Consider the following 13,098-nt stretch of genomic DNA (forward strand, 5'->3'; position numbering starts at 1 on the left):
TGCTTCAAATTAGCATTTTATTACGTATAGGGTTGTTTTGTATTTTCTATGTATCCTTAATTTATCTTTTTTTCTCAGTTTTATAAAAAAAAATTAACTGATTTATTTCAGTTAGTTGCCAGAAATATTTCTTTTTTTCCCCTTTTTTTTAAACCTTTATTTTATTTCCGCTTTATTTCAATTACTGTTTTATTTAATAGCTGTAGTTTTATATACTGTATCTTTAACAACAACACAGTTGGTAATAAATAGTATGAAGAAATATAATTATATAATAATAGCAATGATAATATAATGTGAATTCATTTGTTTGTTCATAATACATTGATTAAAGGGGTACTTCAGCGCTGGGAAGATGAATCTGTATTTAAACTGGGTCATTAATGTAGTAGAAATGTGAAATTATTTTTGAATTTGGTGTCTTCTAGACTGAGAAAAGACAGAAAATGTATTTTTGTCCCATGGGGATGAAAGACTACAATTCCCAGAATGCTTCGCTGCCCTATGAGGCCATTCCCAACGCCACCAACTTGATTACAGTGACTGAGTTAGAGAAGACACTACAATTAAAAACGTCTCTGGTTACTCAACGTAACCTTAGTTCCCTGAGAGGAGGGAACGAGACATTACGTATGGGGAAACCCTTTTCCTCGAAATGCTGAAGCCTGATTGAATCACTCTATTGCTTTGCAATAGCCAATGGCGTCCTGGCAATCGCCTGATTGGCTGGCCCAGCCACTATAAAAGCGATGTCAGGCACCAAAAAACCTCAGAATCTTTCGACTGAACGAGAGCTATTGAGGCAATGAGGAGGCGTTTCACACGGCAGTTTACGTAATGTCTCGTTCCCTCCTCTCAGGGAACTAAGGTTACGTTGAGTAACCAGAGACGTTCCCTTATCGAGTCGGTTCCTCGACATTACGTATGGGGAACGTATAAAACCCCGCCGTGTGAAAAGAAAATAGAGTCGGCCCGGTACAACAGAGCCAATGGCGCTTTCGGCTGTAACCACTGGTATCAGCGCGTTCGCCCCTCCCCCTTCAGGTCAGGTATCGGACCTGGTTGAAAACCCTGGCAGAGAGCCAACTCTGCGTTGACACTGTCAGCGTCTCCCTTGTATACAGTCGAACTACGTTGGACTAGTGAATTACAGGGGGTGAATAAGGCAACAAGATGTTGGTGCTCGAATATATAGCCGGCGTGGATAAGCGGGCATAGATAATGGGGATAACACTGAAAATGTGGTTATGACTTAAAGGCGCTATAGAGTTAACTTGACTCTGTATTGTCCCGTGCTGCTTAGACGACCTAGTTGAAACCACGTCTGAAACACGCGCTGGGTTGGGGCGTGTCTTCAGGTGACTCAGTCGTCCAATGGCTGTTCAGCCTTCTCCTCCTGCACTGACAGAACGTGTGGTGCAAACGAGGGAATATCTAAGTTATAAAATTTCGCAAAAGTGTTGTGAGATGACCAGCCTGCCGCAAGGCAAATGTCTTGAATAGACATACCTTTAGCCCAGGCCCATGACGATGCCAGACTCCTAGTAGAGTGGGCACGCACTCCTATCGGGCAGTCAAGTCCCTGGGAATGATAAGCTAGGCGCACAGCCTCCACAATCCAGTGCGACAGTCTCTGCTTCGACAGCGGGCCACCTTTCCTGGCGCCAGCGTAGCAGACGAAGAGCTGTTCTGAACTTCGAATCTGACTAGTTCTGTCTACATAAGCACGCAGCGCACGCACGGGGCACAAGGCGCACTTCTGTGACGCTGAATCTGAGGTTGGCTCTGTGGAACAAAAAGCTTGTATCGTGACAACCTGGGCCCTGAACGGGGTTGAGAGCACTTTAGGCGTGTAGCCGTGTCTGGGCGTGAGTCTGACCATACAATCGTCTGGACCAAACTGCATACAAGCATTACTAACTGAGAGGGCATGTAGATCACCTACCCGCTTCCCACACGCCAGCGCGAGCAGCAGCGCCGTCTTAAATGAGAGCACTTTCAGTTCGATAGACTCAGCTGGTTCGAACGGTGTGTCAGATAGCGCTCCGAGCACTAAGGCTAGGTCCCATACTGGCATTTGGCGAGGGCGGGGGGGATTCAGTCGCCTCGCTCCCCGAAGAAAGCTCGTTATTAAGGGGTGTTTACCCACTGAACGGCCATCCAGTATACTATGAGAGGCTGCGATAGCGGCCACATAGACCTTCAACGTAGAGGGAGAGCTGCCATTATCCAGACGTTCCTGTAGGAAGGTTAAAACTATGGGAATAGCACAAACCACAGGGTCTTCATTTTTGCTATCACACCAGTGCGCAAACACTCCCCATTTCAGTGCGTATAAGCGCCTCGTTGACGGTGCTCTGGACTCTGCTAGCGTGAGCCAGACTCGGTGTGAAGCATCCAACTGGTTCACTCCACACTGATTTTCCACACGTGTAGGTCCCACAATTCCGGCCTGGGGTGCCATATGGAGCCCCTCGCCTGGGACAACAGATCCCTCCTCAGTGGAATTCGCCACGGAGGAGTTGACGACATGTTCATCAGCTCCGGGAACCACGGTTGGTTGGGCCACTTTGGCGCTACCAAAAGCAGAGCGTCCCTCTCCTCCCTGATCTTTTGCAGCACTAGCGGCATTATTTTGACTGGGGGGAACGCGTATTTCTGACCCGTGGGCCAACGGCTCGACAGCGCGTCCCCTTTCAGGGGAGCGGTCGTCAGCGAGAAGTATAGAGGGCAGTGAGTGTTCTCTTCCGACGCAAAGAGGTCTATTTCCGCTTCGCCAAAGATGCTCCAGATCATCTTTACTGTTTGGGGATGCAGTCTCCACTCCCCATGAACAATGCCCTCCCTGGACAGCATGTCGGCTCCGCGGTTCAAGCTGCCCGGTATATGTACTGCCCGGATCGAGAGAAGTGCCCGATCCGTCCACAACAGCAGGCGTCTCGCCAAGCCGTGTAGGGCGCGGGAGCGCATTCCTCCCTGGCGATTGATATACGCGATCACCGCCGTGTTGTCTGTTCTGATCAGAACATGACGGTCCTTCAGAAACGGAAGAAAAACCTGCAGCGCCAGACGAACAGCCTCCATCTCCAAGCAGTTTATATGCCAGCGCTTTTGGTCTCCCGTCCACGTACCGAACGCTGGTCTGCCATCGCAGAGGGCTCCCCAACCTGACAGCGATGCGTCTGTGGTCACCACTATCCTCCTGACCACCCTGCCCATAGCAGCACCCTGTTCGAACATAGCTGTGCCGAACCAGGGCGTCAAGGTCTCGAGACATGCTCGCGTTATGACAAGGCGTTCTGTCCCTGCCCTCCACGCGTGTGATGGGGCTCTGTTCTGTAGCCAGAGCTGCAGCGGTCTCATATGCAGTAAGCCCAGCCGACAGACGGAGGCTGCAGCCGCCATTAGACCCAGTAGTCTCTGGAACATTTTTAAAGTGACTGCCCTGTCTCGCACAAACGAGGCCAGTGTATTGTGAATGGACTGGATTCTCTGTGTCGATAAGCGCGCGATCATCGTGCGCGAGTCCAAAACCATACCCAGAAAGGTAATGGATTGGCAGGGCTGAAGCGTGCTCTTCTGCATGTTCACAGACAAACCTAGGCGCGCTAAATGAGCGAGGAGCATCTGTTTGTGTTCCTCGAGCACACTTTTCGATTGAGCAAGGATCAGCCAGTCGTCGAGATAGTTTAGCACGCGCATTCCACTGAGTCTCAGGGGAGAAAGCGCCGCATTCATGCACATCGTAAATGTACGGGGGGCCAGTGCTAGGCCGAAGGGTAACACTTTGAACTGGAATGCAACACCTTCGAACGCAAATCGCAGAAAACGCCTGTGATGAGGGGCTACCTGGATGTGAAAATAAGCGTCTTTCAGATCCACCGCAATGAAATGATCCCCGGGCTGAATGTGCGCCAGGATTTGCTTCACTGTAATCATCTTGAACGATCGTTTCGCGAGCGCTTTGTTCAGCGGTCTTAGATCCAAAATGGGGCGCATGCCCCCGTCCTTTTTCGGAACAAGGAAGTAGCGGCTGTACAGCCCGCACTCCCTCTGTTCCTCGGGTACTATCTCTATCGCTTGCTTCGCTATGAGGGAGGAGATTTCTGCCCGTAACAGTGGGGCGCTCTCTTCCGACACTTCTGTCATAATCACACCGTTGAAGCGGGGTGGTCTGCGAGCGAACTGTAGCGTGTAGCCGCGCTTTACAGTGTTGATCACCCACTCTGACGCCGCCGGTAGCTGTGCCCACGCGCTTAGGTGGTTCGACAATAGTGACGGCGGTGTTCGCTGCGGCGAGGGCGTCGTGCCAGTCGCCGGCAGAGCATCGCTGCTTACAATGACGGCAGGTGATGTGTCTGTGGTCTGACCCACGGAGACATTTAAAAACTCGGGTTGCGCCGAGCTTCCGCTCCGCCAAACATCTCCCGAGGGAGAGGTTTCGCTTATGTCGCGGACAGTAGTTAATGGAGGAAAAGAGCTCTTTTGGTGAGTCATGTAACGTTTTATTGCAACACAATACATTGTATTTGACACAACATTTGAATGCACATTGGGATTCTTTGTTGGCTGCTGAAAGAACTCTGAGCGGGAACGCGCTCTTTTGGCCGCCGGTCCGCTGTCGTGCGCGGGCCGCGCTCTTTTCCTCCTCACAGGAACATCAGGAGCGCTGCTCCTTTTTCTCCGCCTGCCGACCCTGATGATGAGGGGCCGACTTCGCCCCGAAACGGGGTTTCCTGAACTGCCTCTGACGGAGTGGCGGTTCCGGCTCGCGGCGCGGATTCCCGCCCTGGACAGGCGCGCGCCCAGCGTAACCTGCCTGACGTTGAGCCGATGACGATCTGGACCTCGCTCTGGGAAGCGCATTCGATCGTTTGGGGAGAAGATGCGGCAGCATCTTAGATTGCTTCAATGCCTCCATGTACTTCTCTGAAAACGCCTCCACCGCGACGCCAAAGAGGCCCTGCGGGCTTACCGGCGCGTCGAGGAGTTGCTTCTTCTCCGCGTCCCGCATCTCCGTGAGTGTCAGCCACAGATGTCGATGCAGGACAACGAGGCTGCCCATGTTGCGGCCGATTCCCTGGGCCACCTTCTTAGAAGCGGCCAATCCGAGGTCCGCTGCTATGCGCAGCTTACGGACTGATTCTGGGTCCGGGCCTTCCTCGTCCAGGGACCGCAGGAGTCGCGTTTGGAAGACCTGCAGGATTGCCATCGTGTGGAGGGCAGATGCTGCATGTCCTGCTGAAATATATGCCTTTTCAGCGATGTGAGCAGTGGCTCGGCATGGCTTAGAAGGCAGTGAGGCGGCTTTCCAACCGCGGGACGGGCATAAGTGAGCCGCGACGGCGTCCTCGACGGGAGGCGGTCTGGCGTATCCTTTTTTCTCCGCCCCTTCCACTGTCGTGAGCAGTTGAGTCCCTTGAGCATGGGCCCGAGCTGAGTGAGGGGAGCGCCATGAACGAGTGAGCTCCTCGTGGAGCTCGGGAAAGAAGGGGGCGGGCCTCTGCGCGACGTCCGCCTGGTGGCTAGCGCCGAGGAAGGACCCGTCCATCCAGCGTTTGGACGGCTGTTCAGGTGCCGCCCAGTCCAGCTCCATAACCGCCACTGCCTCTGAAAGAATATTCATCAGTTCCGTATCCAGAGAGGTTGAGGTACAGCCAGCCTCTGAAGGAACTTCCGACCAGGCACCCGGATCGGAAGCACTCGTGGACATGGCGTCGTCCTCTCCGTATCCGAATGAGACCATTTCCCGCGCTTCGGCCGGAGGGCGGGAACTATCCTCAACATAGGTGAGTGGGGGTTCTGACACGCGAGGGCAACGTGGGGGATGGGCCGACGTCAAACCCCCCGCAGAGCCCCTTGAAGGGGTTACCTGCGATCTGCCGGCCCGCGGCTCGACGGCGGCGGGCTGAGGAGATGCAGGAGGCAGCGGGTCGTCGCCGCGAACGACGGCTAGCCGCGCGCGAAGGATCCTGATTGGCAATTCCTCACAGGCTCGGCAATCTGATCCTTCCAATGCCGCCTCAGCATGGGCTAGGCCCAGACACAGCACACAATCCTCGTGTGCGTCCGGAAAATCGACGGGCCCGCCACACTCGCGACAAAGAGACATCTTGAAGTTAGTAATCCGCCGGAACGCAAGAGGGGATTCGCAATCCGCGTGGTCCACTCTCGTAGCGTAAATCAACGACGAAACCAGGCTCCAGGTGAAGAAGAAAGATTCTGAGGTTTTTTGGCGCCTGACATCGCTTTTATAGTGGCTGGGCCAGCCAATCAGGCGATTGCCAGGACGCCATTGGCTATTGCAAAGCAATAGAGTGATTCAATCAGGCTTCAGCATTTCGAGGAAAAGGGTTTCCCCATACGTAATGTCGAGGAACCGACTCGATAAGGGAACTGAACGTGTCTGTTCAATATAATGAGTGAGTCACCGCACGAGTCTCACAGCACTGAGCACTGACTGCAGGAGTGAGATAAATTAGCGGATGAGCTCTCGTGATGAGAGCTGAGGTAATCGCGACTACACTCGCGGCATACATTCACAACGCGAGTTCAATCTGGCGCCTTTCAGTTCATGCCTTTACAAGCTTAACTTTCATAGAAATTAATTTGAGAAGTTAAAAGACTTACATTGCACACCATAGCTCCGTTTAAATGAGTGCCTGTGTAGCTGAGCTCTCCCTGCAAGCTGAGTGTTATCTCCCATCCCCCATGCGCGGTTTCAAAACATGCGGAAATGGCTCCCTCTGCTGGCTGTAGTCTTTAGCCTCTGGGCAAACATTCCTCCTATGATGCAAAAATCATCAATTTGCATCATAGGAGGAATTTTTCCAGAAATAAAATGCATAAATCTCTTGTCTCAGGGAGATATGAGGGGGGAAAGCACAATCATTTGAATATACTCCAGGGTTTCTACTGATACAAAGCCATATGCTAATCGCTGAAGTAACCCTTTAATAGTGATTTATAGTAGGGATGTCCCGATCCGATCACGTGATCGGAAATCGGGCCCGATCACGTGATTTCAGACTCGATCGGAATCGGACGTTACATCCCGATCAGGACTCGGATATATATGTATATTCTGGGGTGAGAAGCAAAGTGAGCACTTGCACCGCGGTTCATTTCACATCTGATGACGCAATAATATAGGTTGTAACTTGAAAATAATGCTTTATGTAGGCGGCTATGTTTCTGTAGATGGATACACGTGCTGGCTCCTCAGTGATACATTACAACAGCGCTAATAAAAGAAAACCGCGGGCAAAACGGTCTATCTGTGTAAACTTTGTTCAATTCACGTGAGTGCTGCCGTATTGTCATTGAATATGAGCAGTCATTTTCACTGTCATGTGTAGAGAAGACGCGAATGAGAGCGCGCGCGCTGATCTGTCTCTGTGCATCATCCGAAAGCGCGCACTCGTCTCACAGGTATTGAGTTCTCTTTCAAGTCTTGTGGTTAAACGGACCAACTCACACAAGAAGTATGTCAACATGTCCATTTTGATGAGCATCCAAGCAGACATATAGTCTGAATATGCTTTAAGAGGACTTTCTGCAGCCGAGAAAGACGACGCAGAGCCTTCCATTGGGTCTTAAAGGGGCAGTAGCCGTGCTGTCTTTTTAATGTCAAAGAAAAGATAAGGAATCAAATGACCCACTGCTCTTGATTGAATAGCTTTCGTAAGGATTAGTCTTTAATTTAAACAGTTAAATATGCATTTTACATTTGATTAGCCTACTTTATTCAATTTCTCTACCTAAAAACTAATGTTACACCTATAAAAACCTGATAAGCATTGTTAATTACACTTCAGTCAAATTACACTTCAAATATTTTTTCCCCAAAGTTAATTTATGTCATTGTAGGCAGTTATCATCACGATGATTTCATTTCAAGTGTTCGTTTTTTAAATAAGTTTAGTTTTAGTTAGTTATTTGATGCTATAAAAACTGCTGTGTGATGTCATGATTGACAGCTGAGATCGACATCATCTCTGAGTGAAGAAATTGTCACTAAGGCACTAACAGACTTTTTTCGGGATTATTGGGAGCAGATTATTTAACTTAATTTCCATAACTGTTTATTTCACACCAACATAATTAATTGTTCTGCATCTGCAACTCCGGTCCAGAAATTTTTTAATTTTAATGTTGCACTAAAATCCAAAAGTGAAGAATTTATGTTATTTATTACTTGATTGTTCAAGCTACCTCACAGAAGTGCTCTATTTGTTAGAGTTGTTGAATGTTAAAATAAGGTGAATAAAATAAAAAATAAGGAACATCCTGGTTTGTTTTTTCGTTCTTCTTTATTTTTTTTTAATGTATTATAGAAGTATCGGATCGGGACTCGGTATCGGCAGATACTCAAAATCAAATGACTCGGACTCGGACTCGAAGGCAAAAAAACCTGATCGGGACATCCCTAATTTATAGTTTAAATGTTAAAATGTATTTGTATATCAATAAACCAAGATTAATATAAATTGTTCATGTTACCCAATGCATTAAGTAATGTTTGGAAATTTTATTGTTAGTTTTTTAAAGGCTTAGTTTCAATATAATTATTTTATACTATGTACAAATGATCATTTTTGATAATTTTATAATAGGAAAAAAGCAGGAAATGTGAATAATACCTTTTCAGTAGTTAAAAGCAGTAGTTTATAATGACTACAGTGAAGTAGCAGTGCCAAACAGATTTTTAAAAATGACATTTCGGTTTGTTTGATATATGATCTTGTTTTTGTGCTTTTAATTGAATGGAGCACCTGTTTGTGAAAGAAGTCTGTTTGTGTCTCCCATGTGACATTCATCTTTGTATTATTATTCTGCAGGTGAACTGCTGGACCAGATCAGCATTGTCAAGTCTTCAAGCTTGTCTGAGGGGGTTTCCAGGTGCATAAACCAACCTTTACTGTCCTGCACTACTATCCTGTAGCCATATCATATTGAGGGATGTAATTAAACACTGTCAGAGTAAACCATGCTAGCTTTCACTCCAAATTGACAGTGAAGTCACACAAGCCTTTGAGATGAATGAACTGCTGTTTTAAACAACCTATTTTGTCAGATTGTCCCCGTCGGACGAGTGGAAGATTAGTTTCGATGTTTACCAACCGGACACGGTGGCAGAGTTTAAAAAGAGCGACCCCGGAAAACCTTACAGCCGCATGTGTGTCTGCAGGTAAACACACTGACACAATACACTGAAAATAGTCCAGTCATTCATTACGTGCTTTATGATTATCTTTTTCCTGCTGTACTGGTTTTGTCATTTTGCCTTATTTATACAGTAGTTGGTTCTCACTGACTGCTGATTCATGCTGGAAATTCAGTTTATGTTTTTGCAGAACTTAGCAAGGACAGGAAATATGCATAAAGTCATAAAAATGTGTAAAATATGCTATATTTGGCCTCATAATATGACCCGTCTGTGATGTTTTTTAGGAACAGGCATAACAAATGTACTAATAACTGGAGATACTGACCATCATTTTTTTTACAGAGCTTAACTAAATACAAAAGATTTTTCGCAATTGCAATTTTGCTGTTAAATCGGGGAAAGGCAAATTTGGTAATAACTGGAAATACTGGAAAAAAATATTTTCTGAAGCTTAAGGTTGTGTGTGTCAAAGTGATTTTACGACAAACAAGGTGTTCTTTGGTAATGAAGCAAAGTAGCACTATTTTGATAAAATACACCAATCAAATTCAGTTATAATAGATTCATTGGGGGCCAACCACCAAAGATTAATTAGCCCTTACTGTTTTTATCTGTTGTTTTTTAAATCTTTAATATTATTAGTACCGTAATAATAATCAAGGTTTAAAAAAAAAAATTCAATAGCAGCCCTGCAAGTAAGAAAATGATGAAATTTGGCACACTTATAGTGGTGGTCCTGAATAGTAATCTGACCAACTGTAGGGTCTCCAAGATCAACTCTATAGCGTTATATATATATTTTGAATGGCTATAACCTAATAACCCTTTGTCCTTGAAACAAATTTCGTAGTATAACTGATTCCTCTCGTCATGCTGATCACATTCAATATCTTATATTAAGACTCCATCATTACATTAGTGGCATTATGAAATGTACTATTTCTACCTTCAAATGTGGTCCAATTCTTACCAAAATCACAGAATTTTGAAATACCTTTTTCTTCAAAAATGTAAATGATATTGACTCAAAATCAGATTAGATGATATATCTCAAAATTTGATCTATTTAAAAACGAAACTTGGTACACTTTGTTAGCACCCAAATCTGAGGGAACATGCTTAAAGGGTTAGTTCACCTAAAAATTAAAATTCTGTCATTAATTATTCACCCTCATGCCGTTCCAGACCCGTAAGACCTCCATTCATCTTCAGAACACAGATGAAGATATTTTTGTTGAAATCTGATGGCTCAGAAAGGCCTTCATTGACACCAATGTCATTTCCTCTCTCAAGACACATAAAGGCACTAAAGACGTCGATACAAAGCCCATCTCACTACAGGGGCTCTACAATCATTTTAAGAAGAGATGAGAATAGTTTTTGTGCGCAAAAAAAACAACAACTAAAAAACGACTTGTATGGTGTTGGCCGATTTCAAAACAAAGCTTCCTGAAGAATTGGGGCTTAATGAATCAGCGTATCGATTCATGATTCGGATCGCCAAAGTCACGTGATTTCAGCAGTTTGGCAGTTTGACATGCGATCCGAATCATTAATCAATACGCCGATTCATAACGCTCCAAGGCTTTATGAATTGGTGTCAATGGAGGCCTTTCTGAGCTATCGGATTTCAACAAAAATATCTTCATTTGTGTTCCTGTGCACAGTTTTTGCCATGTGACCATGTGATCTAGAAAGTGCCAGTTCTGGCTGTGACTGAGTAAAAAACACATTTCTATGCTGAAATTCTAGTTTTTAAATTTGCAGGCAGGTAAAAGGAATTTTATGAGCTCCTGAAAAGAGCTCAAATAATCAGGATCTGTGTCATGTGACATCTGAAAAAGTCCTGATCTGAGCATGCCAGCTGATTTATGTCTTTGTACATTGACAGTTTCGACGGTCCCGTGCCTGATCTGCATGCCATGAAGCAGCTGTCCTTCCAAAGCGGAGACGTCCCAGTGACGTTTGCAGTGGTGGATCATGGTGACATCTCTTTTTACTGCTTCAAGAATTTCAAACTTCCAACTGATGTGTATTAAAGGAGCATTTCTATAACTGTACTGAAAATATTTTGGATCTCAGGGTATTAAAGGTTAGTTCACCCAAACATGAGAAATCTGTCATCTTTTGCTCACCCTCATGTCGTTCCATGTGTTGGTAACCAAAACGCTTCCATGGTATTTTTTGACTTCCATTTTAAAATAAAAGTCAACGGGAGCCAAAACTGTTTGGTTATCAACATTCTTCAAAATATCTTCTTTTTTGTTTCACAGAAGAAAGAAAGTCATACAGGTTTGGAATGACATGGGTCAGTAAATGATTGCAGAATTTACATTTTTCTGTGTACTAATCCTTTAATTTGATTTTCATAGAAAACTGTTAAGAGTTTTGTAATGTGCAAGTTATGCCAAAACTATTTACACCAGCATTTCTTTCATCAAAAAATGTCTATTCTTTGGACAGAAAACATCAAAGCCTACTTTGGTCAGCTATTTATTTATTATCTTCAGGACCGTCACTGCTGTTGGATGAACATTTCATTGAACTAGCTAATAAACTTTCAGGCTATCAGGTTTAAGTTTGGTTTCTTGCTCTATCTGTGTACTCCATATTGGAAGTACTGTATGGATACCTTGGTTTACATATATTGGTAATGATGGTTCTTTATTCTTCTGTGCTTATTCATTACTGTGCTACTATGCACAATACACATGTTCTGCTGAGAATGGGAAAGGCATTGGCATTGGAATTAAAGGAATAACTCAATAAAAGAGTTTATTTTGTCTGGATGCTGCTATGTTTTTGAATCCACACACCCACATCTCTGCATCTACATTCTTGCATGAGTCCAAGTTATTTAATTACAGCTGTAATTAATTTCTGTAATCACATCTATAATTAAGCTATTGACCTTTCCTTACACCTTAACAGACACTTAAACCTACCCATACAGCCAAACCTGTTCCTAACCTTACCCTTATCCCACCTCAATAGCACCAAGTGTTTTGCAATACAACACAATAAGTACATTGCATCTAACAATTATTATTATTTAAGAACATAGTCATCAAAGACGCCTAAAAAAAAAAAAAAAGGGGGACCAAAAATGATGATCAATTTAATTTCGTTATATGGTATTTCATTAAATTACCCACATATACACTATAGCCAAAAGTTTTGGGATGCCTGCCTTACATGTACACACACTTTAATGACATCCCATTCTTAAAGATGGGGTAAGTGTTATTTCAAAACTGTTTTACAAAATGGACTTGGCCTGAGTGGAATAACAAACTTGTAGCCAATCAGCAGGTAAGGGGCGTGTCTACTATTGAGGAGAAGAGAGCGCTCAGTGCATGTCATTATTAGTACACAAGACACACAACGGACATTAACCGAGAACTAATATATGCTGGCCTTTGCTTGAATATGCTCGTTTGTCATGTTTACTTGTTTGTCCCTTTCCGATCGTATTGTCGCTCACATCAGTGATGATAAAGACCCGTTAATTTCCACACCATATAAAGCGGCTAAATCTCCTCAGTGTTTGTTTCAAGCGTCAGCTCACAAAATGTGTCCCACAAGTAAGACACTATATTCCTAATATATGCTTGTTTCCTCTTTTCATGATCTATATAACCCTTATCCGGTCATAATTGTAATATGTCGTTAGCTGGACTATCGAGGTTGTGTACTATGAAGTTGTTCATAAGAACGGTTTGTGTTTTTGTGATCGCCATAACGTAATCTGGTCATAATTGTAATATGTTCATTAGTTGGACTGTCAGCTCATGTTCTATCATGTTGTTCATGAGAACGGTTTGTGTTTTGTGATCGCTATAACTCTAATTTGGTTATAATTGTAATATATTCGTTAGTTGGACTGGCGGCTTGTGTACTATCGAGTTGTTCATGAGAGCGGTTTGTGT

At 44.8% G+C, this 13,098-nt stretch overlaps 1 protein-coding gene across 1 annotated transcript in view; it reads left to right on the top strand.

Annotated features, from left to right (window-relative positions):
• The window catches only part of tsen54 (TSEN54 tRNA splicing endonuclease subunit), a 28,226-nt gene extending 16,268 nt beyond the window's left edge, over positions 1–11,958 (top strand). The window contains exons 9-11 of the mRNA XM_067457732.1: positions 8,841–8,901; positions 9,077–9,190; positions 11,061–11,958. Of these exons, the coding sequence (XP_067313833.1) occupies positions 8,841–8,901; positions 9,077–9,190; positions 11,061–11,208 (323 nt within the window). The 3' untranslated portion in view covers positions 11,209–11,958. The remainder of the gene's footprint in view (positions 1–8,840; positions 8,902–9,076; positions 9,191–11,060) is intronic.
• The last annotated feature ends 1,140 nt before the right edge of the window (positions 11,959–13,098 follow it).

The sequence above is a fragment of the Pseudorasbora parva genome, chromosome 2, assembly GCF_024679245.1.
Source record: "Pseudorasbora parva isolate DD20220531a chromosome 2, ASM2467924v1, whole genome shotgun sequence".
Taxonomy (NCBI): domain Eukaryota; kingdom Metazoa; phylum Chordata; class Actinopteri; order Cypriniformes; family Gobionidae; genus Pseudorasbora; species Pseudorasbora parva.